At 41.9% G+C, this 27,759-nt stretch overlaps 1 protein-coding gene across 1 annotated transcript in view; it reads left to right on the forward strand.

Moving 5' to 3' along the window:
- Positions 1-27,378, forward strand: part of fscn2b (fascin actin-bundling protein 2b, retinal) — a 70,882-nt gene extending 43,504 nt beyond the window's left edge. Inside the window, exons 7-10 of the mRNA XM_078571022.1 lie at positions 17,307-17,463; positions 19,382-19,503; positions 20,625-20,792; positions 25,670-27,378. Coding sequence (XP_078427148.1) covers positions 17,307-17,463; positions 19,382-19,503; positions 20,625-20,792; positions 25,670-25,875 — 653 coding nt within the window. The 3' untranslated portion in view covers positions 25,876-27,378. The remainder of the gene's footprint in view (positions 1-17,306; positions 17,464-19,381; positions 19,504-20,624; positions 20,793-25,669) is intronic.
- The last annotated feature ends 381 nt before the right edge of the window (positions 27,379-27,759 follow it).

Consider the following 27,759-nt stretch of genomic DNA (forward strand, 5'->3'; position numbering starts at 1 on the left):
TTGGAGACAGTGAATCTAGGAGTCTTTTATTTTGAGTTTTAGGTAAACCACAAACAATAGCAGGTGAAATCTCACAGATGAGTTTTGTCTTGTTATGTCCATTCAAAGGGGAGGTCCCATCCATGGTTATTCAATCAGGAACTTTCCAGAAACTTGAGGCAGAGATGGCAAAAGTCACCTGACTTTTTCGCAGGCACCTTAGCCACCTGTTAATGTCCATTTTTACATAAAACACAGCTCCAGAAAATTATACACAATTATTTTTTCTTTATTCTTTCATTGGATGTGGGCAGCATAAGCAAGGCCAGCATTTGTTGCCCATCCCTAATTGCACTTGAATTGAGTAGCTTGCTAAGCAATTGGGTAGTTAAGAGTCAGCCACATTGCTGTGGGCCTGGGGTCACATGTAGGTCAGACTAGGTAAGGATGGCAGATTTCCTTCCCTAAAGGACATTAATGAACCAAATGGCCTTTTTTACAACAATCGAAGATAGTTGTCATGGTCACCATCACTGAGACTAGCTTTATATTCCAGATTTATTGATTAAATTTAAATTCTGCCAGCTGCCATGGTCAGATTTGAACCCATGTCCCCAAGCATTAGTCTATGTTCCTGGATTACTAGTTCAGTGACCATGCCACCATGTTTGTGTTTAAAGTTATGAAGAAGATATGCCTCTACTGGGCATGACAGTATTGGAAGGATTTACAAATTGATAATCAAGCTATCTGGCCACATTAATGAATTCACCTTCCTTGGCCATCATGTTTTTTTTTATTAATTCATGTGATGTGGGTGTCACTGGCTAGGCCAACATTTATTGCCCATCCCTAATTGTCCTTCAGAAGGCTGTGGTGAACTGCCTTCTTGAACCACTACAGTCCATGTGGTGTAAGGGAGGGAGTTCCAGACTTTTGACCCAGCAACAGTGATATATTTCCAAGTCAGGATGGTGAGTGGCTTGGAGGGGAGCTCCTCAGTGTGGTGTTCCTGTATGTCTGCTGCCCTTGTCCTTCTAGATGGTAGTGGTCATGGGTTTGGAAGGTGCTATCTAAGGAGGCTTGGTGAGTTTCTGCAGTGCATCTTGTAGATGGTACATACTGCTGCCACTGTGCATCAGTGGTAGAGGGAGTGAATGTTTGTGGATGGGGTGCCAATCAAGCAGGCTGCCTTGTCCTAGACCATCACACTCCAGACTTGTAGATGGTGGACAGGCTCTGGGGAGTCAGGAGGTGAGTTACTCACGACAGGATTCCTAGCCTCTGACCCACTCTTGTAGCCACAATATTTATATGGCTGGACCAGTTCAGTTTCTGGTCAATGGTAGCACCCAAGATGTTGATCCTGGATTGGGACTCGAACCCAGAGTTTCTGGCTCAGAGGCAGGGACGCTACCACAGCGCTACAAGACCTTTTGGTAAAACATTATAAAGTAGTAATAAAAATTGTTTTAGTTCTCCAAATACTCCATTGTCCATGTTTCCACTCCTAAAGTACTGTACGAAAATGACGCTGAGAGTTGCTTGGGTCTGTTCAAAAAGATTCCGAGCAATTAATGTTTCTGGATTCCCCAATGGAGACCTTACATTATACTGAGAAATGTAAAAAATAAAATCCAACAAGAGTGTTATTGTCAACGTATACAAAAGTGTGTTGCTTAACTAATATTTAAAATTATTCCATTTCATGCATGTTAGCACAAAAACAGAGTCCTTCATTATACTGTGTAATTTGCCTAAAAACAGATTTGAAGAGTGAAAATTCACATGACCTTGAAAGATTAGAAATCCATTTGCATCTTATGCAACATTCAATCAGTCCCATTAATGGCTCTAGATTTCTAATATATTTTTCTGTTTTAGTGTGAAAAATACAAAGTTATTATTAGTCTGTACTTGCAGAGTTGTTCCAACCTAATTTGGGTTATAGCTGTCTCCAAGGGACTTTCAAATTTTACTTTTAAAGCCATGTTTTGTGAATTATGCCAGAGAATAGGGACTAACCATTGGATTCCATGGTAACAGCAGTCGTCCACCCAAGTGGCAGGGCCAGAAGACTTTAATTTGTCCCAATGGACGCTGGTAGAACAAATTAATGGTTTACTAAAATGTGCACTGTTGGCTCATGGAAGATAAAGGATAAAATAAATGCTTGCAATATATATATAGCACTTCCGTGACTAGTGGATGTTAAAGTGTGCTTTGCAGCCACTAAAGTACTATTTTGAAGTGCAGTCACTGTTGTAATGTAGGAAATGCAGCAGCCAGTTGGCACAGCAAGCTCCCACAAATGGCAATATGATAATGACCACATAACCTGTTTTTTTGTGATGTTGATTGAGAGGTAAATATTGGCCAGGACACTGGGATAGTTCCCCTGCTCTCCTTCGAAATAACATCATGGATTTTTTACATCCACCTGAGATGTAAAGCAAAAGGGAACCTGAGAGTTTAACATCTCCAAAAGTACAACACTCCTTCCATACTGCACTGGAGTATCAGCCTTGACTTTTGTGTTCAAGACCTCTGGGGTGGGACTTGATCCCATAACTTTATGCCTCAGAGATGAGAGCACTGCGCACTGAGCCACAGCAGGTAAGTTACGATGAGCACGGAGCCATTTTGTGATCATCTACTGCCTTTCGAGAACATGGATTCTGCAGTCCAGTGTCGCTGAGTGCTTTTTAAGTAAATGGCACTCCGTGTTGCTGATCTTCCATATTCTGCCTGATAGCTTTTAGGGCTATGCTGATTAAATCACAAAAACTGATGATTAAAAAAGCATTGCCTTTTTAGAAATTTATAGAGTGGTTTCTTTTTGCTTCTTTAGAAATCACCACTAGACTTTACAGCATCCTCCTACTCATGTCACACACTGTAATTCATCACGATGCTTCTGGCTAATGGCCGAGCCTTGATCTGATGCACAGAGAAACAGTTTTTAAAAAGACAGCAATACCCACATGTACTACTGTGTGATAGTTGCAGAGCTTCTTCACCTGCTTCTTCACCACAGGATGGCAATAACTCTGTCTAATCTCCACAGATAATAAAAAATAAGTTTAAAATTCCATTGCCTTTACTTATTGAAGAAGGAAGATAATCAAGTACAAATTGCTGTCAGTGATGTTCATTGTACAAATGTTTAATGTGCTCACTCGAGCTTCCTCGCTCCAGTATTTTAACCTGCTAATGCCCCTGTTCAAATACCAGGGACAGAAATTTGGTTTACAGTCCAGTAAAAGTCTGTAATATAAATATAGAGCACCTCATATTAATCTCTACCCTAATATGTTAGAATGTGGTTTCAATTTTCCTTTAAACATTGCAAGATTGTCTGTAAGGCAGTGAAGCATGACAAAAACAAACCACTTTCACTTTAACGTGATAAAAATCCCTCCCTATAAGAGTCCGGAAACAGTTACTCTGAGAAAGCATTGTAAAGTAAGCTGGAAGAGCTTCTGAGCAAGAGCAATCCTTTATAAAACGCATCAAAATCCTCTGCGTCACCTTACATTGAATAATTTAGCAGTATAACTACTTGATGAAAACTGTTCACATTCCCAAAGCTCTCTCTCTTATACCCATAGAGAATTGGCTGTGCAACACAGGAACAGGAGTAGGCCACTCAGCCCCTTAATCTGTTCTACTATTCAATTAGATCTTGGCTGATCTCCATTTATCTGCCTTTGCACCACATCCTTTTTTATCTTTTCCTTACAAAACTCTACCAACATTACAATGATCTAGCATCCACAGCTTTTTAAGGATAAAATTCCATATTTCCATTGCCTATTGTGTGACAATGTGTGGCCTGATTTTGCTCCTTAAATTGTCTAGCTCTAATTTTAGGATCAAAATCTTTCTTTTTGACTACCCCATAAGAAGAAATAATTGCTCTGCATTTATCCTGTCAAATCCCTTTATAATTTAAAAAGTCTTGATTATATCACCCCTCAACCATTTAAATTCAATATAAACTAAGCTGATGCAATCTTTCCTCTTAATTTAACCTTTTAAATCCTGGTATAACTCTGTTGACTATACTCTGCCGCCTCCAGTGCTAATGTATATTTCCAGAGGTTCAATGCCCGAAACTGAACAAAGTATTCTAGATGGAGCCTGCCCAAAGTTCTGTACAATTGAAGCATCACTTCCTTGAAACAAAGACCAACATTTGTTTCACATTTTTGATAACTTTGTGAACCTGTGTTCATATGTACATGTAGACACCCAAATTCCTTTGCCCCTAGTCCCTCACCAGTTAGAAAATATTTCAATTTGTCTTTCTCACATCCAAAGTGGGTGATCTCACACAGAACTCCAACTGTCATAGTTGCATCCATTCGCTTATGATTTATGCTAATTAAGGCATGTCTCTTTGTAACCTACGGCTCCCACCTATACAGCTTGCCTCCTCATTTAGTATCATCTGCCAACTCGTATAAACAATCCTCTAATCCTTCATCCAAGTCATTAATATATTGCTGAAAGAAGAGACAATTTTTGTCAAAGCTTTTCATCTTGCACTCATCAGGACAATTCATAAGAATACCAAATGCAAAGGGAACAACAATTTATACTGTATGAGAAGAGAGTACTGATTGGTTGGCAAGTGGACTCTAATTGGTAGAGGTGTCGCCATGTTGATGGTGACTGACAGTTAACTGCCAAGCATTGTCTGAAATTTAAATCAATCTGATTGGTCAAGGCATTGCCCTGAACAATGAACCAGCGAATGCCTGTCAATTACTTTGTTTAGCTGAAACAGGCGCAATGTGTGTACATGGTATTTCTGTCTATAAAGCACAGCGCCCTGTGTATTAGTATATGTAGCTTCCAGTACACACAAAAGCACCACACTGTGAGCCCGAATGACAATCTTAAATTGGTTGTCAGTGTAATCCTTAGCACACTGAGGATTACTTAGCAACATTTGTCCAATCGGAGAATCATATCTAATGTTGGACACTGTGTTTTGAGTTTTACAAGCACGGGTTGGTTGGGTACGATCTGTACTTTGCCCGTTGCGAACAGTGGAAGGGACTTGCTGTTTGTTACGATGCGCCAGCCTTTGGGACATACGGTCTACATACCTAGCATCACACTGGCACTGAAATTCGTATACTACATTGCTATATTTAAATCTGCAGCTGCATGTAACAATTTCCTCACATGTCTTAATGGGCTCCAACCTGCGCTCAAATTCACCTTTGAAATGGAGCAGTCAAAATAACTCCCTTTCTTTGACATGTTGGTTGAGAAATCTACCAGGGGATTCTCTACCACGGTCTGCCACAAGCCTACCTTCACTGGTCAATATATGCTTTGGGATTCTTATAGTTCCACACTGTAATTATGCTGAATTACACTGACAACCAATTTAAGATTGTCAGTCAGGTTCGCAATGTTGTGCTTTTGCATGTACTGGAAGCTACATTTATTAATACACAGGGCGCTATTCTTTGCAAACAGAAAGAACATGCACATATATTGCGCCAGTTTCAGCTAAACAAAATAAATGACAGCCATCCGCTGACTCATTCCTCAGGGCAATGCCTTGACCAATCAAAGGCAAGTTGCCTGGTTTAAATTTCAAACAATGCTTGGCAATTAACTGTCAGTCCTGTACATTATACATTGCAAGCCTGACTGACAATCTTAAATTGGTTGTCAGCGTAATTCTTCGCAAACTGAGGATTGTTTAGCAAATGTTGTCCAATCACAGAAACACACCTAACGTTGGACACTGTATTTTGAGTTTGGCAAGCACGAGCTGGTTTGGTATGGTCTGTACCTTGCCTGTTGCGAGTTTTGCGAGTGCCTTCCAATGTTCGCAATGGGTTTAAGTTTCAAATAATGCTTGGCAGTTAACTGTCAGTTACCATTATGTGGTGCATTCTCCATGGCAACGCTTCTACCAATAGAGTTCAGTTGCCAACCAATCAGCACTCTCTTCTTATACTGTATAAATTGTTGCTCCCTTAACATTTGGTATTCTTGCGAATTATCTTGATGAGTGCAAGACGAAAAGCTTCAACAAAAAAATCCTTTTTTCAGCAATACTCAAGTTCTGTACTGCCAAACGACTATCACTAACATATACGGTGAAAAGCTGAGGTACCAGTACAGATCTTGTGGAACACCACTCCCCGTATCTCGTTCCTTTATCTCCACTATCTGTCTCCTACCTCCAAATTAACTAGCAATCCGTATCACAAGGTTAGCTCTGATTCCATGAGTTTTCATTTTTGCTAATAATCTCTTACGCAGAACTTTAGCAAATGCCTTCTAGAAGTCCAGGTAGATCACAACCAGTGGGGGAAGATGGAGTTCACTGTGCCGAATTCAAGGGGGGTAAAACCAATGTGATGAGGCCCAATTTCAGGGGCCAACATCCTACACCTCAAGGGCAATTGAAAAACATACCACCCGAAGATAAATTGGGCTAATTTCCAGATGTTCCTGGCAGCCACCTAAAGCTGATGTTAAGTTCCTTTCATATGTAAATGAGGGCCCTAATGTCTGTTTTAGGTCTCCACACAGGAGTTGGATTGTGATGAGCAGCGCAGGCATCTGGCCTAACCTGCTCAGAATTCTTCAGCAACCGCTGTGGAACTAGCAGCTGCCGCCAACAAAAAAATAAGCTTTTTAAAGCAAAATGTTAAAAGAAAACTTTTTTGCGGAATCAGAAAAAAGAACGTCTCTTGATAGCTGATAACACAGAGGAGCATTCTTGCCGGCTGACCAAATTACAAATCGTTGACCCAAAGCTGCATATTACTTCAGCTTCACAATGCATCGGTTTGGGTGAAAGACTGCTTTTCTCTTTTCATTCAGTTTAGTTCTTATCCTTAACCACAATAGTTACAAAAGTAACTGTTATGATTCTTGAAACAGAAACAGAGAGGTGTTGTTGCATAGTCAAGGCCGATTGCTTCTGCTGTTTAAGGGGCTTAGAACTGTATTTGCAAATTGCTGAATTTGTAAGTTTGACTACAGGCAAAGCGGCCAACCACACACATGGTGAGTTCTGTCGACACTCAACCAGGGATAAAGCCAGGATTTAGTTAAGGATGGGAGGAGAACATGGGGAGCAGATCAAGTTAATCGCTGCAGTAGCTTGTCCAGCCCTAATTGCTCAATGTCTTTCTGAATCAGAGTATCTTGAGTAACAGTTTACATTCTCCCCCTTGCTTCAAAGCAACAAGCAAGCTCGCTGTGGGTTTTACAGTAAATCATTTGTTACTCCCCCATTAGGACGCACTTAGCATCCCACTGTTCTCAATCTTCCGCGCAATCAGCATGTCTTCCCTCTCCCCTCCTCCAAAAATAATTGCTTCATGACCTGCACCTTGTACCTGTTCACCTGTAGATTATCAAGTTTATTTTCCCTGCAACCATTCTTTCTATTCCTGCATCCTCTGCAGTTTTGGCTGTGCAGTGCCTATGTTCTATTCTCATCGCAAGTGTGCAGTGGGTTTTCCCGGTGTGTGGCAGATGAGGAAATTAGCTTTCAGATTAGCTAGTCTGTGATTATTTGTGAGATTTCCAGCCTAAAAGGCTTTCCAGCGATACACTGATTTATAGGCCAACTATTTCCATTGTGCCTCCTTTAAGAAAGTGGATAATCTATTCCCATGACGAAGATGATTATAATTTTTGCATTGCACATCAGATTCTGTCTGAAGGTAATGGGCTTATAAACATTAGCACGCATATGTTAAAAGAATGAGACGACTCCCTGCTAATAGTATTAATGCAAGGATTAACAACTCTTTACCTCATAAACTATTCACCCCATCTCTGCTTAACCCTTAAAAGATTGGCAAAAGAAAAATGACCGCTGAATCTATCAGAACCAACCGTCATTATTGTACTATACTCAAAGACTTGTGTGAATAAAATAAATTCAGGTTATTACTCTAAAATAAGACACCAGAGAATTTAAATGGAAAGTACTGAGCAGTGAATTTGAAGCAGATATTTAATGGTGAGAAGTGCTTGGAATCTACCAAGCAAAATTAAAAAATGGGTTTGCTTACAATTCTGTCAGGTCCCAAATTGAGAAAAGATTTGCACTTATATAATGCCTTTCACAACCTCTAGCCAACCCAAAGTGCTTTAGAGTCAGTGAAGTGATTTTGAAATGTCAATGCTGGAAAAGTGACAGCCAATTTGCATGCAGTAAACTCCCACAAACAGCAACGTGATAATGACCAGATAATCTGTTTTTGTGATGTTGACTGAGTGATAAACGTTGGCCAGGACACCGGGGATAATGCTCCTGCTCTTCTTCAAGGTAGTGCTGTGGAATTTTTTACAACCACTTGCAAGAGCAGACAGGGCCTTGCTTTGACATTTCATCCAAATGACAACACTTCTGACAGTGCAGCACTCCCTTCAATACTGCACTGGAGCGTCAGCCTAGTTTGCTATGCTCAAGTAATGGGACTTGAACCCACAACCTTCTGATTCATAAGGTATGTGTGATACCAACTGAGCCACAGCTGAATTAAAGAGAAGGTAGGTTGGATTTTTCTCCAGTCCAGTCCCCCTCTGGGAGAAGATCAATGCGTGATTTCTCCACCGCCCAGATCCCGATTCTGACCAATTTTACTGGGTCAGGCCTTAGTAAAAAGGCAAGGTGGGTTCCAGCAGCATCCATGCTCAGCAGAGGGAGGCTGTCACTGAACAGAAGAAAATTGCAATGATACTGCAGTAGGACAATCACTGTGGTGGGGTGGGGACAGAATAGCTAACATTAAAGAGTGCACAAGTCCTCTGATTAAAATAAATCTCAGGGAAATGGCACGGAACAACAAATTTCATACGGTTTTGTATGTGCATCGCAATCAAATCTAGGGGGCAATTTTACAAGTCTGCACTGCTGTCATAGGCGGGCAATTCAAGCATGCACTGCAAACAGTAAATTGAATAATCATGCACCAATCTTGAGTTAGCACTACCACCAAGCAAAACCTCCCAGAGGCAATGCAATCTCATAAAATTATCACCACAAAGTTTCCTTATCATGAACTCGACAACCAGCTGAAAGCTGATATTTTCAGTTAGTTATGGCCCAGCTCTATTCAGTCAGTTGTTTCACTGCTTTATGAATTACGTAAAGGAACGATCGGAGCAACAACAATTAATCTTCCCCCGGAACAACTGTTTATCAGACTGGTTCCTTTCATTGTTTTCCATGATTCAATTTCCAACAAACTACATTTGAGGAAAGAGCAAGGAAACCATTAGTAATTATTATTAGCACTGGCCTGCCATTTTCACAATACTTTATTGTGCTTTAAGGTACCAGTTTACTAAAAATATAATGATACAATGCACAATGATATATATTTTCTTAAATGATTTTGAATTGTAAATTGCTGGAACTCTGAATTTAATCTCCACTGAGATAGATTAGAACCAAAATCAGAATGTGGCGCTCCTTTTTTACACTGGGCTCCATTTCCTTTTGCCACCGTTCTTCTTAAATACACAACAAATCACTTGTTTTCGCCCTTGCACGTTATACTGAGTTGGGATGGTACAGTGAAGGGGCCGCAGATACCTGCACCGACAATAAGTGTTCTTTTGGGATTGGTTAGGAAGAAGGTTCAAGGCAGGGTGCAAAAAGAGAGTTTTCCAAACTAGGCAGACATAGTGTTAAGGCCTTGGAGGGAAATTTACAATGTGTGCAGTGGGAGTTGGCCGGATTGCCGTCTGCCCCGAGTTCGTTCATTGTTTTAAAAACAATCTTTGATTTCCTCCCCCAAACTCTCTTCCGTTCCTACCCGCGGCGGAATTTTATGCCAGCCGGATTTGACGGTCCTGCCAAAGTCGCATTTTACGGCTCGGTCCCTGCCGCGACGGGTCCATAAAATTCCAGCCCTGGAGTCCTGAAGGTGTTGACTCACTGTCAGGTTACAGCTCCATAGACAGTTCTTGACATCTAGTACCTCACCCGGGTGGCAAGTACTCATGCAAAGCATTCAACCACAAGGGAAAATGGCTGTGGTCTTCTACATGTACACCCAGACACAAACACACACACACACACACACTCAGACACAAACACACAAACACCCACACTTACTTCCAGCAGAGGTCACGGGATAAATTGGGAATCATGTGCCTTTCATGTAGGGTTGCCAACCCTCCAAGATTGGCCTAGATTCTCCAGGAATTGAAGCTCAAACTCCGGGACACTGCCATGTGCAACCTTTGGAGAAAAATCATCAGGACATTGAAAAAGATTGTTTTTCTTTGAACATTTCTCTTTATCAGATATAAAAATATTGAAAATAGAGAACAAAAGGCTGTTTGGCTGACAGTCAAGCATCATCCAATTGGGTAATGAGTCTTTTTGGCTTTCCAATTGGAGTGGGAAGGCAGTGTATCAGAAGGAAGAATGTAAAAACAGAAAATGCTGGAAAAACTCAGCACATACAGCAGCATCTCCGGAGAGAGAAACAAAGTTAGCATTTCGAGTCCGTATGACTCTTCTTTGGATGTGTTGATCAATGAATGGCTGGATTGTGGGGTCAAGTCATGTGATAAAACCCCCAGGAATACATTTAGTCACAGCTGGCAACCATACTTTCATGTCCTCATGACTTTCCAAAGCACTTCACAGTTAATGAAGGACTTTTGAAGTGTAGCCACTGTTGGGATGTAGAGGAATGTGCCAGTCAATTTGTACAACGGAAAGTTCCACAGGCAGCAATGAAATAATGAGCAGAGAATCTATTTTCGTGATGTTGACCAGGAAACTGCCTCTTCTTCAAACGGGAAGTTTTATATCCGCATGGGAGGGCTCCGGTTTAACATTGCACAGTATCTCAAAGACAGCACCGCCAACAATGCTGGCACTCCTTCAGTGCTGCTGTGTCAGTCTAGAATATGAGTGGAATTTTGTGCTCTCGCTGGTGGCGAGCTTGGAGGCAGGAAGGGCATGTACTGGTGGGACGGTGGTGTACCAGAACCCTGCTTCCTCCCCGCCTCCACCAGAATTAAGTGCTGGGTGGGAAGACACATGGTCAACTTTCCCGCCCCACCACTTATTGAGGCCCTTATGTGGCCGATTAATGACCATTTGAGAGCCACATTCCACCACTGCTGGTATTAAGCCAGCTGCAGATGGGCCTGCCACCATGCGGCGTGCACAACGGGTAAAACTGTCACCTCCAAGGGGAGGTGGGGGGAGTCCCTCGATCAAAGGCACCCAGCATTGGGACTCAACATTGGGAAGTGGTAGGGTGGGTGGGGTTGGGGGCAGTTGAGAGGCATGCTCCTGCCCTTTCTGCCGACCCAAAATATACCCCACTCTCAGCAACCCCCACCCTATGAAACCAACTCCGCCACGCCAAAACATTACTTACCTGTGGCCTGGAGTCGCACCGCGATCCTTGGACTCGAGTAGGTGTCTTTCCTGCAGCAGCCACTACCTCCCCTGTGCGCTGATGAGCACAAGAGCTGCTAGCCTCTGATTGGCCAGCAGCTCTTGGTAGGCGAGACTTCCGCCCTGGAGGTCTTGTTTCCAGGGGAAGGCCCACAGTTGGCCTCGCCACTGCCTGACTGGCTTGTGGTTAAGCGGGCCTTCCTGAAAAGAGGCAGCACAGGTCTCTCACCGGCTCTCCAGCCAGCAGCCAAGGTCCCCGACCCCTCAACTGGATTCTGCTGATACAGAAGTCTGCGGAGTAGGACTTGTACCTACAACCTTCTGACTCAGAGATAACAGTGCTACAACTGAGCCAGCGCTGGTGTAGAGGAGCAGTATCACATCACCCACTCACACTCTTCGGTCAATATTCAGTTCCAGTGAAGTTGATGCATTTAAATCCCTGGTGCACAGTATAATGGGTGGCCAATCTGATACTGTTTGTTTTATGCTAAAATCCAAGGTGATTTTCTACTCCTCTGTGTTTCTTTTTAAAATAAATATTTCTCTGCAAAAAGTTTCACCCAGTTCCCGCGAATTAACAATCTCTTTCGGTACATCCGAAATCATCAGATTTGACGATTTTCTTTGCTCCCAGTTATCGCAATCTAAGATAATGAGGAGGATTTTCCCCTCGTCGGGCAGGCCCGGGAGGGCTGCGCCAAGGTCCGCTGTCCGCGATCAGGCCCTGACGGCCCCAATTAATGGCCGGCCAGCGTGAATCACACGCTGAAACGCTCAGCGCTGCCTTGGGAGGGGGGTGTGGGAGGAGGGCGATCGCAGAAGTCAGCTCAGGCACGGGGGAAGCAAGCAGTGAAAGCTCCCTGAAGGCACAGAGCTGCCTCAGGGAGCTGAAGATTTCTAACATTAAAAGTAAAAATTTTAAAATTAAGGTAAACATATCCCCTCATGTGACTCTGCCCCATGAGCAGGGACATGGTCAAAATGAGTTTTAAGCATTTTTATTTTATTTTTAATTAACATTGGAAACCTCATCCTGCCCATGGAAGAGGTTTCCTCAAAAATCCAAAGGCTACTTGGCCTCTTTGCCCGCCCGCCAACCATAAGGTTGGACGGGCAGGGAAAAATTCTCTTTAATAATTGATTAATGGGCTTAGTAGCCCTCTTAATTGTTGGTGGGCACGCTGCCTACTCCCGTGCGCACCTGCCGACCGAAATATCGGGCGAGTGCGTGATGACGTCAGGATGGTCGCCTGATGTCATCGCACACTATTTCACGCTTTGTGTGTGTCGGGCGCGCACCCGCTCGCTGAGCTGAAAATCCAGCCCGATGCCTTCAGTAATGTGTTGAACTGATGAGCGCAGGCAGTACAACAAATCACAGCTTCAAAAGCAGATGAGTTGCGGTTAACACTTTTCCCAATGTACGTTGAACAGGTTGAAGGAGTCACAATATATCACCGATTGAAACCTCATCCAAAGTGTATTCTACTCAACCATTGTTGGGCCAAATTGCTCTGCTCTTGAGCCTGTAACCCAGACCTTCAGGTAGAAATAGATAAGTTTGTTGTGACAAAGGGTACAACAAAAATCATTTCATTATTTAATCTTTGATGCGTGTGTTGATATTTCTGTATCAAAATAAATATTAACAATTTTGATATTCCTGACATGTATTCCTGGCATGGACCTTCAGCCATCAAGAGTGAAATCAAGAAATTCCTGCCATACCTCCTCTATGATTTTCTACCGTTATTGTTACGGAGGTAGAAGTAAACACTCTTGGTGGGACGCTAAGATGTTGATTTGAAGCTGAGCTCTGGTCCAGCAAGATACCAAGATGGAGTTACACACTCTCTGGTACAGCCTCATTGACCAGTTGGGGAGGCAGAAAGAATCATTGCTAAAAGGACAGAGTTCTTCGTGATGGCCGGAAGCGATGAATTCAGTCATCCAATGCTCAATCAGTGTATGCGTTGCCTCATCCATGACATAGGCCCCAGGAATGGGACCATAATGATTCTTCAGATGTGACTATACAAGGGTGGGAAGAAATGCCCATGCTAGAGATGTGCTGGATACATGAGGACGGGAGGGGATGGTTAACTCAGCTATGCTGATAATCTCAATTCTTTAAATGAAAATGTCTGTAGGGTTTCTCATTTTTCATGTTGGAGCTGAAAGCGGAGGCATTGAGGGAAAGGAGTTGGAGAAGACAGTTTTCCACTGAAAAAAGGGAGTTTGGGATTGTCTTTGCCCTCCAGGATGATAGTGGAACAGTGGGAAAGTTTAATTGTAGATATTGATATTGCTTGGGATGATCAGGTTATATTCGGCACTGGATGGCAAGGTGGGTTTGCATCTACAACATTCTGACTTGGGGCTGCAAAGGTGGGTGTGCCTTGGGGGAACAGTTGGGGCAATAGACTATGCACAGTTTGGTGGGGACAAGGACAATACTATGTAACAGCTGACAACATCAACAATCACTAGGGTTTCATTGGAAGGAGAGTCAGAAAATGTAGTCATGAGGGAGCAGGCCAGAAGTTTTCCCAAAAGCGTATCCAGTGAATGAATCTTGGCCTGATCACCACTCCAGACCCCTGAACAAAACTGTAATGGTGGTTCCTTTCTATCCTTACCCAGCCCCAGCACTGTGAATCCATTCCTGGTGTCCCGGGTGCCTCTCGATATCTCTCTCAGGATTCTTAGTTAGTTTGAGGCCCTGCTAATCCGGTTACTTGTCCTTTCCCAGGGATGCCTTGTTCCCGTGTCTCACTGTACGAGTGCACCAGGCCCCTAGGGCTGATACCAAACTTCCCAACATGTGAACTCTCAGCTGTGCTATGTTAACAGATAAAGGAAATCAAAATAATGGCCAATAGCGTGCATCCAACTTGCACCATTGTAGCATCTGGGCTCATTTACATTATTTTGTGGACTCCTTGGAAAGTGTCTCCAGACCCTCAGCTTCAAAACCACTCAATAAGGCACAGAAACTGAACTGGACCAGCCATATAAATACTGTGGCTACAAGAACAGGTCAGAGGCTAGGAATCCTGCAGCAAGTAACTCACCTCCTAACTCCCCAAAACCTGTCCACCATCTACAAAACAGATCAGGAGTGTGATGGAATACTCTCCACTTGCCTGGATGAGTGCAACTCCAGCAACACTCAAGAAACTTGACACCATCCAGGTCAAAGCAGATCGCTTGATTGGCACCCCATCCACAAACATTCACCCCCTCCATCACCGACGCACAGTAGCAGCAGTGTGTACCATCTACAAAATGCACTGCAGGAACTCACCAAAGCTCCTTCGACAGTACCTCCGAAACTCACAAGCGCTACCATCTGGAAGGACAAACCTTCTGCCCAGCCCCAAGCTGTACCCCCATAATATGGTAGTTGGGCAGGGGCTGATATTGGCAGCCCACCCACCATTTTTAAATAAATAATTAATAGTCAATCGAGCTTGTTATGAAGCCAATTGGCCCGAATATTTCACTGACCCATCATAATATGGTTGACGTGGGCAGGCGGGCGAGATTGGGCAGGTCGTTTTTTAAAACGCGTGGTTAAAAAGTTGTGAAGGAAGGAGGAGGAACATCAGCGGGGGGAGGTGGGGTGCCCTGTGCGCGTTGGGGTTATCCCTCCCAAGATATTAACCCCCCATTTTGTTCCTCTCTGCCTGGCCCCTGAACCTGCCACCCCCCCCACCGTCAAAAACATCTCCCTAGACTGTCTGATCCCTCCCAGCCCTAAAAGCATGGAACTTACCTTGTCCCGGGATCCATGGAAGTTCTACGTGGGCCTGCTTGCAGTCCCAGCGGTGGCTACTACTCTGTTGCAGTACTACTGGGACTGCTAGAGCTGCCGGCCAATCAGATTGTCCAGCAGCTCTCAAGGGCGGGTCTTCCTCCCACTGAGGGACAGAAGTCCAACCCTTTGCCATAGCCCACCCAGCAGCGCATTATGGCTTTTGGACGGGCATTCTTAGATGCATCGGTTGCTAGCACTACTTGCAATGGCGAGCAATACAGCCCACCCCTCCCCCATGAAATCCAGTCCCTGTAAACTGCTCTGAATCCTGACCCCAGTGAGCACTGTCAAGGGAGATCGATTATTAATATTTGAAAATCTTTTGTTTTTTCTTTCGGAAAACTGAAACTGCATTCAGCATGTTGAAACAAATAACTCGCATCATAAAAACAACCTACAAATGTCACCTCAGCCATAGATTTAAAATGAACCCCTTTTGTGTATGTGTGTGGCAGGGGCAGTGGGGGGTGGCGATGAAGGGAGTTAGTGCCACACTATTTCTCAATCTCAGAATTCAGATACAGATTTGTCTTCCTTACCTGGCCTTTTGTTGTAACAATGCCATGGAATTCCTAATGTTAATCTGATACAAAGGGAAACAGTCAGAACCCAGTTCTCTCAGAAGCCTATTTTCTAGTAATGAATGTTCTGAAATGGCCCTTCTTATCTGTGGACTGTAGGGATGGTATTTGATTACTGGACAGACTGCAGTTATACTCTGGTACTTGCCTAACACTTGTTTAACAGTACTACATCTAAACAGGTTACAAATAGTCATTTGGTAATACAGAACTTGAGTATTGCTGAAAAAAGGGACATGTCGAAGCTTTTCATCTTGCACCCATCAGGACACTTCACAAGAATACCAATGTAAGAAGAAAACAACAATTTATACTGGATGAGAAGAGAGTGCTGATTGGTTGGCAAGTGGACTCTGATTGGTAAAGGCATTGCCATGGCGAATGCACCAGTGATAGTGACTGATATTAATACATAGGGCGCTGTTCTTTGCAGACAGAAAGAACATGTATACACATAGCACCTGTTTCAGCTAAACAAAATAAGTGACAGCCATTCACTGAGTCATTCCTCAGGGCAATGCCTTGACCAATCAGGGTCAAGCTATCATGTTTAAATTTCAAATAATGCTTGTCAGTTAACTGTCTGTCACCATCACTGGTGCATTCTTCATGGCAATGCCTCTATCAATCTGACTCCGCTTGGCAACCAATCAGCACTCTTTTCTCGTACAGTATAAATTGTTGTTGTCCCCTTATATTGGTATCTTTGTGAATTGGCCTGATGAGTACAAGATGAAAAGCTTCAACATGTCTCTATTTTCAGCAAAATTAAACAGGTTACAGAGTAGGCATGTTGCTCCTGAGCAAGGTGTTCCAACCTCCCTCTCTCTCGAGTGCAACACATGAATGACTCATGTCAGCCAAACATCATCATATACGTCATACATGAGCACATCCCATCTGTTAACCCTTTATTACTACAATGAACAATCACTGAATGGCACTGACGGCCATTAGTGTGAAAATTGGCCTCTAGGCTGACCCTTCCACCTGGCTGTTTGAAGATATCTGAGAGCTAAGGAGGGTGCGGCTTACCAAGGGAGGATACAAAAAGGAGAGAAAGCATATATTTGTAATTCATGAGCTAGGGTTTGTATTTTCAAGCCTGTCACTGCTACTGTCACTTCGAAGAATGCAAATAAAAATGTTTTGAGAATCAATTATTGGATCTTTTACGTAGAACTTTATAGCACAGGAACAAATTATTTGAAGCTACAGGCTTTTGCCAGTGTTTATGCTCCAAATGAGCCTCCTCCCACCTTACTTTAACTTGCCCTTTCAACATACTCTTTTACACCTTCCTCCCTCATGTATCTACCTAGTTTCTCCTTAAATGTATCTATACTAATTGCCTCTTGTTAGATATGATCACACAACACTGAATAGCTGGGACCGCATTGATGCCCAGAGAAAAGTTAGACATTTTTTCAGAAGTAAATTTTGCAAGTTTCTGACCCGATCATTATTTTAATCCCATTGTTCTCTTTTTTTTGGTCAGGTATGAATATCTCAGCCAATCAGGATGAAGAAACAGATCAGGAAACATTTCAAATGGAAATTGACAAAGAAACTAAGAAATGCATCTTACGGACACATACAGGGAACTTCTGGACATTGGTGACTCATGGGGGGATCCAATCTACTGCTTCTGAAATGCAAGTTACCCTAATCATTCAAAACACAGCTTTTCCATAGTGGAAATGATTATAAAGCTGGACTGGTCACCATTTTACTGCTAAGTTAGCTAACAAAGCCCGTTGATGGTATCTGTCCCGACATACATACCAGCCATTCACTTATCAGCCCAAATACAGACTCTCAAAGCCAAGTCAGTAGTTTTCTGCTCAGAAACACTGGCCGGGATATTTACTGGAACCGGTTCTGTAACTGGGAAGCCTGAATTCCCTTGCATGTTGTGGAATTTCAACACTCGGTGTCGTCACTGGAGCTTTAACTGATCCCAGTGAGCACTGCCACCAGAGACCGATTAGTAATAATTGAAATTTCAGAACACTGAAACTGTATGCAGCATGCTGAACACCTAACAAATACCTTCCATCCTAAAAACAGCCAACACATGTCACCTCAGCCATATATTTAAAATAACCCCTTTTTGGGAGACTTTTGGCCCTGACAGGTTCCCACTGGGTGATCTGCTCTGGGGGAGGGGTCCAATTGAGGCGAAAGAGCTAACCCTACCCTGGGGGTCTACCCTGGGAGGGGGCACTCCCGCTCCTCCTGGTTCACAAGCAGTGCTCCAACATACCTCCTCCGCAAAGCCTCCCTTGCCTTGCTTCATTAACATATTTAAAATACCAACTCACCTCCTAGTAGCAGGTTGCCTGTCCCTTGTCCCACTTTGCTAAAACCTGGAAGTCAACAGGTTGGAGTGGGCTTTCTGACACACTCGGAACTTTTTATTTAAACTGCACCCCCACCCCCACCCACACTCACACCCAATCCCAAGCACTCACCAACATTAAAATTGCCCCTACTGTTACCACAGCTTGTATTAATCTGCCATATGATCAATGAACTTCATTTTTAGGAGGTGTTTGAAATCAGGACAAAAGTCCAAATGGCTGAGGGAGATGTTTCAAGAGGGCAGGACTGTAGTGATTAAATGATCAACCTCCACAGACGGAGCAGATAAAGAGGGGAACAAGCAATCATCTAGAGTTACAGGAGGGGAGTGCAAGCGGAGTCACATAGCTGAAGAAGCTTAACTCTGATCCAGTGGAGTCAGGATGGGGATTTAGAGGTGCCTTTACTGGAATATAGATAGAGCTCAGCAAAAAATGGGCACATAATATGCAGGAGTCTGCACAGTAGAGGATGTGGGCCATGGAATCCTGGCGTAGCTTTGGTTTATGAAGGGCACAGGAAGCAAGGCTGGTATGGAGAGAGTTGGAGAAATCAATCCTGACAGCTCATCAATATCATGCTATTACCATTCCCATTACTTCACCAGGATCATGTCACTCGATTTTGATTGTGTTACGTTTATGACATGTGTAACCTTATGTACAACTGTAAACTGAACTGGTAACAAAGTGAAATATGTAACCTATACCTCATCTAATGGTACTGAACACTATCAACACACACACAAATCGAATAGACAGAAGTAACATACATCACACACATAAGGACCCGTTCTCAGTAAACAAAAGGAACATGTTCAAGCCGTGCACCTTTTTTTGAATTACCTGGAAGCTTGAGGAGCCTATAGCTCCCGGTTGTTTTCTCTATGGCAAAGCCTCGGCCAAACGGTGTCAACTGCCAACCAATCAGTACCCTTCTCTCCTACAGTATAAATTGTTCTGATTGTTTGAAATTTGGAAATCTTGCAGTTGTCCTGATGAGTGCAAGATGAACAGATTCGGCGACATGTCTCTCTTCTCAGCAATATTAAAGATCAGTACTACCAAGTATCTGTTTGTACACAGAAGTGGAGCATATTGCAGCTTCAGTGTCCAGGTTTAAGGCAATTGCCTGGATGGGAACTGGTGAGAGATGACAGTTGGGAAAATAACCAGTTTTCTGAACCGATTTTTCCTCTTTCTAATCCAGAGATGCCAACTGTATGTTTGAAATCGAATGGCGTGAACAAAGAATAGCAATCAAGGCTAACAATGGCAAATACATTTGTACAAAGAAAAATGGGCAGCTTGCATCCGTGAGTGATTCAGCAGGTGAGTTAACCCAGAGTGAAAGAAGCTTTAAAAAGATGGGTTATAGGGATGGGTTTAATCGTGTTATTTTCAATAACTACTATCTATCAATTCCAACTCCCCGCCTCGCCTACTGGAATTATACCATTCACATTAACAGGGATATTGTTTTCAGTGTTAGAAAGGTTATGACATGTAACAGGTTAATTTCATCATTCAAATGACAGGCAAGAAATCATGAATATGCAAATACACACTTGGATAATTGCAATTTCAAGGGGGATAAAAAGCACAAGATTTAATGAGGAGTTTCAATAAGGATTACAAATCAAATTCAAACTCACGAACTCATCCCTTGTTATAAGAACAAAAAGCTGCATACCATTCACAATCTTGGAATCTGGAAGAAATAGGTTCCTGGTTTGTGAGCAAGGTACACTGACCACATCCAACCTACATATACTTGTTAACTATTCATCTAACAGTCACAATTAGCAAATTTGTGTGAGTTACTGTTTACTATTAATTAAGTTTCAAAATCATCACCTTAAATTTCTTATTCAAGACAACGAAGACAAGAATCCCATTAACCTAAATGTTTTAGGAAGTGACTTATACTTGATCACATCCCATTTTACTCTAGAATTGTTCATGCAGAAGCAAAGGAGCAAGAAATGTAACTGGGTTCTTTGTACAATACATTGATATACAAGTTACTCACATTAAATGTATACAATATAAACACTGCAAGGGAACTAAAAAAATATATTCAGGGAGATTTTGATTATTAAAGGTCCTTTCTAAATCTTGTGCTTGGACACTTTTGGCTTCAAATTGTACTGTGCGATGTTAGTAATAAATACGTTTGTGCTTTCATCTGAATTTCTTGCCTGGTATTTTAATAAAGACATGAGATCATTTTAACACCTTTGCTGCAATACTAAACTGAAGAATTTCAAACAACTGTTAATAATAAACAGCACAAATTGGCACCCTTTATATTCCTACTAAGGTTCTGAAATTGGTGTATGATGAAAAGACAAAGGGTAAGATAATTTCTCCCAGAATGATTGATTGTATGTCATTGCAGCAGAAGCTGTGGTCAAAATCAAGGTAAAGTTTCTATCTTGATGTTGCTTCAGGTGAAGGTGAAGAGTTTACATTGAGGCTCATTAATAGGCCTATCCTGGTACTACGAGGAGACCATGGTTTCGTCAGTTACCACAAAAGCTCAAGCACTCTCGATGCCAATCGGTCAGTTTATGATGTCTTTCAACTCATTTTTGAAAATGGAGCCTATCATATTAAAGGTGAGAGCCTGGACTCTAAGTAACACTTGCACAGATCGTCACATTTACAGATTTTTCAGTATTAAAGCATTGAGATAACTCATTTTTCTAGGAGCCTCTCAACCCTTTGGTCTGGCTTCAAGAGCAATAGTTATGGTATACTTCAATGTGCTAACATAGTTAGGAGGAATTTCATCAGCCCTCAGGTAAGTTGTTGGGTATGACATCCATTGCCTCGCAGCATCTCACCTAAACAAAGATAAACTGGCATTTTACTGGTATTTCACTATGTAAGCTGTTACTGCGAATCTTAAGGAACCTTTGGCATTACGGCTTGGTGCAGTCAAGATACAGAGATTTGCTTCAATACGACTTCCCAATGGTGCTTGAAGAATCCTGCTTCAGACACCATGAAGTAAGCTTTGTAGTCTTGAGTATATTAACAACAAGTCTGTATTAACAACTAATAACTATATACATGCATAGAATGGAGGGTACAGGTGTGGAGCTGAATCCATCCTAGGTCTTTACACATCTCTGTCCATCTCTAGATTAATCCCTGGATCTGGGTCATGTGCCTTCATACATGACTGTGCAGGCGGTACTGTACCCGTCCCACATTAACCCTATAGGTACCAAACCCTACTACTACAGCGCTTTCCCATTTTTACGTTTGAGTCATAATATTGCAATTCTGACAAAAATCTGTGCCAGAATTGGCTGGATGTCAGTGCAAGCAAAAGTGCAATGAGCTGACTGTGTGTTATTTTATGGGTACAGGTAATTTAAATAGCTAGCATAAACACCCACCACCATTTTGGTCTTGCACCAACAGCGAACTTAATTATTGCAGAATATCTGTCCAACACCTCAAATTTAAAGGGATGTAGCACTTTTTAAGTTAAGGTGATTTTGCATGTATGTATATTTAAAAGGTTCAAAATACATTTCTAATATTCTCCCGACTTTTGGATGTGACGTTATATCAAGGCCCCATCTGCCTGCTCGGGTGGATGGAAAAGACCCCTTGGCATTATTTTGAAGAAGAGCAGGGGAGTTATCCCCAGTGTCCTAGCCAATATTTATCCCTCAATCAACATCAAAAAAACAGATTATCTGGTCATTATCACGTTGCTGTTTGTGGGAGTTTGCTGTGTACAAATTGGCTGCTGCGTCTCCTATATCATAACAGTGACTACAATTTAAAAGTGCCTCATTGGCTGTAAAGCACTTTGAGTTGTCCCATAGTTGTGAAAAGAGCTAAATAAACTAAATAAATGCAAGCCTTTCTTTTTTCCAGCCTTCTCTCTTTTCCACAGGGAAAGTGATGAATGTCTTAACCCTTGTAAACCTCCATCACTTACTTGCTACATCTGTGGACAGCTAACTGACTGATTTGTTACCATACTAGTAATGGATTGAAAGGATTGAGTGGTGTAAACTTCTAATGCTGATCTTCATGTCTGCAGGTTGACCTCTATGAGGTGGCATAGCTAGATGACAGTCACTTCAGTGAAGTGCTGTCACCAAGGATAGGTTCCTCTTATGTACTCAGGGAGGATTGAGCCACTAATTATGAGTCATTGGAAAAGGAGAGGTGCATATTTACCATACAAGATAAAATCACACTTCCACCCATGAGTCAGAAAGTTGATGGTTCCAACCCCTGTCCAGGACTTGAGTACATTATCTGGCCAACAGTGCAATACTGATGGGGTGCTGCACTGTCCAAAATGCTGGTTTAGAGCAGACATTAAGCAGAGTCCCTGATGTGAATTTTAACTTGGAGCAAGTTGGTTTCTCACCGGCCTATTGCAGAGAACAGGGCAATTCAAACTGGAAGGCTTCATTCAAATGTCGGACAGGGAGATGTGCAGAGCAACAGCCAGCAGAAAAATATTGAGCAAGCCCAGGAACACCTTCCAACTTCCGGGAAAGTGGCAGGGAGGGGGTTTTGGCAAGTCTCGTGGGAGGGAGAGAGGGGAGTCTAGGGCAGAGAAGGTCATGACTTTCCTTGTGGGGCCTGGAGGAGCACTCAATGTGGCAGCTTTCCTGCTCAGGCTCCACTTAAACTGTAATCAGGGTGTTTTTGCATTATTTCATGAGGCCTCCATTTGTAGGTTACAATTCAAAAGAATTGCATCATGAGAGGGTAGGTAAATCGCCCTGTTTTAACTGCCCACTCACCTGGTTTCCACTGTGCAAGTTGGGTTAAAATCAATGCCCATCTGTTCATCATTTCACGTGGACATAAACAATCCAATTGCACTATTTAATGAATTACAAGGAGTTTTCCTGGTGTGCTGGTCAACCCGCAATCCTTAGACCAATTATTCACATATCTCATTGGGTTTGCCAAACTTTGCTGTGTACAAATTGGCTGTCACTTCTACCTGCAGAATAATTACGGCTACACTTTGGAACAAAAAAGAAATTAATTGTATAGGAATTACTTCAAAACATCTTGAGGACATGATAAGGTTCTATATGAATGTGAATCCTTCCTTGTCAGAATTTGAAAAGCTTTCTGCCATCATTTAGCTTTGCACATTCATTTTAAATACACAATGACACTGGCAAAGCCATGGGGAATTCATGCCTAGTCCAGCCTCCCATCCAAAAGAGATGTTATAAACCCAATCCTGGGAGGATGATGAGAAACTGAAATAAGTTGCTGCAAATGATATAAAACCACATTACATATTGTCCAATTTATGAATTGTTCTACCCTTGATTAATTAGGGCACTGCCTTTACTAAACACAAGGGTGCACAGAGATCATTCATGTTACTTTGTGATTCAGAATGGCTGTATAACTTTCAAAATCCTGAAAGGTCACAATATTTTAAAAAATGAACATAAAACAATTAATAAAGTCACTGGCCACGAGTACTACAAAATATTATCCAGCAATATATGGCCTAATTATGGCAGTGAAATCGTTAATGTAATTGATGGCTCATGGATATATTCACTTCCCAATGTGAACTGTATAGACCAAATTAAAATAGAGATATAGATTTACATATATAAATATATATATATATGTTATGGAAAGGAGTAGGATTTATTTAAACAGCCCTGGTTTCTCCAATCACTATCCATCCGTAAACAGAAAGGTGTCTTTGATTTCTGACTTCCCCCTTGAAAATGTTTGCGTGTTTTCCTCAACCCTTCTGTTCTGGAGTGATCCAATCCTCTATTAATAACCCCACAGCAAACTTGAGATCAGGTGAAATAAGAGGGGTAGTTTATTTCACACACACGCTCACAAACCACGGGAAGGGGTTTTGCAACATCCACCTCTTTTACATTCATACAATAAAAGAGGAATAAGGGAAAGAAAGAGGTTCAGGGCAAAGGCCATGATAAAAATAAGAGTTATGGTTTCACATGAGTCCAGAGTCCAGAATCAAGGAACGTTCTTTTAGGTAGCTTTGTCTGGCAGAATTCCTGGTCTTGGCCCTAGGAACTTGGTTGCAGGTTGAGTCCATTGAAGGTGCAGCAAAGTATTCTTGTGTCCTGGGTTTAAGTTCACTTTGTGGGTGAAATACAGGTTTCTTTCTGGAAATCAGACTTGGAGAGAGATTGAGGTCAAAGGCATGCTGCCAGCCTGGAGTCCGGTTCCTTTTGGAGGTTAAACCCACAACTGAAGATAAAATTCAAAAGTTATAGACTTAAAGGAATTCAGGCAGCTCAAGTCTCAGTCATGTGACAGGTGGTTTCAGGTTGAGCTATTCAGCTAACGAGCCCCTGGTTGAAGCCCATTGTGTTTTGGAGCAAGTAACAGTGGGGCCATTAGCACAATATTGGAGATTAGGAGTCAAAAATAGCTCTACCTTTGTCCATAGTTGGCTGATGCAAACCTATCATCTATGAATCCTTTGTGTTGGCTTGGCTGGAATGTTTAGACAATACAAGTCATGTTCCAGGAGGATGATGAGGTAGCCTTGGACCATTGGAACAGCTTAGAATCTTCCAGAACTATGAGCATGTGGTCAGCCCGTGGCCATTTTATCAGTCCAGGCATTGGTCCATTTTTAAAAAAGTAGTAAGTTAATAAAGTAGCCAGGATGATGTAGATATATATATATATATATATACTTTCATTCCTGTTTGGCCAGGACATATATTTAATATAGATTAAAATTCCAATTTTAATCTGAGGCAGATAGTTTGACAGAAGAATAAAGAATTTGCAGTTCCAGTTAGGAGTGCTACAGCAAGCCTTAGTACTTCAAGAGGCCTGTCTGGACCCAGTATAGTCTAGAAAACGTGAGTTCAAATCCCATCATGGCAGTTTGAGAATTTGAATTTTGTTTAAAGAATATAGCTGATACCAGTAAGAAATGACCATGAAGTTGTTGGATCATCATCAAAACTCCAAGTGGCTCAGTAATGCCTTCAGAGAAGGAAACCTGCTGTCCTTACCCAGTCCCGTGTATATATCATCCATAGCAACAATTGAAGGTGATGAGCCGCCATCACATTCTCAAGACAACTAGATGTCCTAATTGTCAACAATGCCCATACCCCGAGAATTGTTAATTTTTTTAAAATCAGCTAAGGGTTCTACTGGCTTGGCTGGCAAAGGACTGGAGAACTGTAGGCATCTGTGGTACTAAGCAGTTGCATGAATGATAGCTGTTAAAAAGGAAGAGTTAAAGGAAATAAATCTGGAGAAATGTTAAGCTACAAATGGAGGCCACTATCCCTATACCAGTAAATTTGCTAAGGAAAGAAATCATGATGAAGAGTAATGTTGTCCAATGAACTAGGAAATTAAGCCTGGTCACAAACTTAAGGGATGACTGTGTGTGGTTGTTTTTAAATTTTTGATTAATGGACACTAGCTTTATACTCTCATATTCCTGAGTGCATACGTTCTTTCTTCATAGGCTCTGATGGAAAGTTCTGGTACATATCCAGCACCGGGACAATCTGTACTGACAGTGTCATCCCTGAAGGTTTTTACCTAGAATTCCGAGATCATGGTCGACTGGCTATCAAAGGGAAGAACAAAAAGTATTTACGAGGAAACCAAGCAGGCACACTTAGGGCAGATGCAGATGAAGTGGACAGTTCAACACTATGGGAATATTAAAGGAGCCTCAGGAGATGATATGAACTTCAGCTGTATCCCTTATCAAAAATCTGAAGGACATATAGAGCAAAATTGGAGGACTATCTGCAGAGGTTAAAATTAAAATGTTAATTCATGCCCTGTGATAAGAATCCAGCATTTCAACTCATAATCTGAAATATGGTGCCCCTTTAAACCTTATGATATCAATGTTTGGACTGTTGATTAGATATTGATTTGCTTACATGCTTGACACCACTGTCTCATTCAACAACGTATATACGATTTTTAATGTCTTGTGGGCTTTATTTTCTGATTTTTTAACACAGGATAAGCACCAGTTAGGTGCCAATTGATGTTTTGTAGTTATCAGAAGGATTTGAGATACTTTTATTTGACCCCTGAATAGATATTACGTTGTTGCACCAATGTTGTACAGAAGCTGGGAATATTGTGATGAATACTACAGGTTCTATACAGGTAATACACTGTGATCAACAGAGAAGACAGTTTTATTTAATAATAAATATAAATAGATCAAGTCCAAGACAAATAGGAGCTGAATTATTTCAAAGGTGTGATTTTCATGTCAACATGCATTTACTGCATTCAGCTATGGAGGCAGAATAGGTTTGCAACAAGGGATTCAGTCAGGATTCCCAATACTGATCTTGAGTGCTGGAGACTGCATGTGTGTGGATCTCAGGCCCACAGTCGTCCATCTCTCATATTCACACAGGCTAAAATGCTCACTTCAGTCAGGTACTGGAGGATCGCCAGTGTAAATAGAACCATACCACGTTAAGAATTAGAGAAGCAGTGACCAAAATGGGAGAAAACTAGCAGGAGGTGAATAAAGAATCTCTTGGGATGAACCAAAATCTAATCAGAAACTGATGAAATACCTTGCATCTAGCACACATTTCTTGCTTGTCTCTTGCTTACTTCCTACAACACTGACTTGGTTGCATTAAGTTGATAACATCCTATTATTAGGAAATAACTTATCCTCTAATCACTAGGAGCAATGCCACAGGAGATTACTCAGTGTAATGAGCAATGCCAGGGGACATTACTCAGTGTTGTGACAGCTCAGAGCAACCTTTGATTATACTAAGCAGGTTTGTCTGTTTAGCTCTTCGCATACACATATCTGTGCACAGAAGATTTTGTATATTTTCATCTGTAATTGGATATATGAATTGTTCACATAGTGAACCTAGTTTGATTTGCTTTGTGTTACAAATAACATTGTAATTTGAATCTGTATTATCTGGTTAACAGCTTTTTCCTGCTGAATTTTAATGTAAGTTAGTGCATACTATTGTTGAAATCCAGGCACTATCCTGCTTAATAGTGAATGAGTACAATGTCATCCTGTCATCCTGTGGAATGTTCCATTATTACTTTGGAGTTGCTTCAGTTTTTGGAGTAATTTGGAACACAAAAATCAAATCATAAAAAAAGATGAATTTATAACCATATTTATAATAAAATAGTTACAAATGTGGTGACTGAAGTTTTAATAAAGGGGCTGTCTGGATCATTTTAACGCATTTACAACATAAACCTAAAGGTAGGTTTGGTGTGATTTGTGTCGTCCCAGGCTATCACACGTCTGCAACTCCTCCCAGGCTGCCTGGACATCTTTGAAATCAGGAAATCAGCAGTGCATAGATGCACCAAGAAGGTCATTGATGGTTTGTTCACTAAGAAAAGCACCTGGGTCCCTTTCTCTTGAGAAATGCAACAGTAGAATTTAAGGACGTGGCAATTCTTGCATCTTGCAGGTTCCCCAAAGTCTGAGGCAAAATGAATGGCCATGTAATCATTTAGACCTCCAGATATAATGGAACGGCCTTTATGAACTACAACATTGCACTCATCAATATCCAGTGGACAGCG

This window comes from Cetorhinus maximus, chromosome 24, assembly GCF_964194155.1.
Source record: "Cetorhinus maximus chromosome 24, sCetMax3.hap1.1, whole genome shotgun sequence".
In the NCBI taxonomy this organism is placed as follows: Eukaryota; Metazoa; Chordata; class Chondrichthyes; order Lamniformes; family Cetorhinidae; genus Cetorhinus; species Cetorhinus maximus.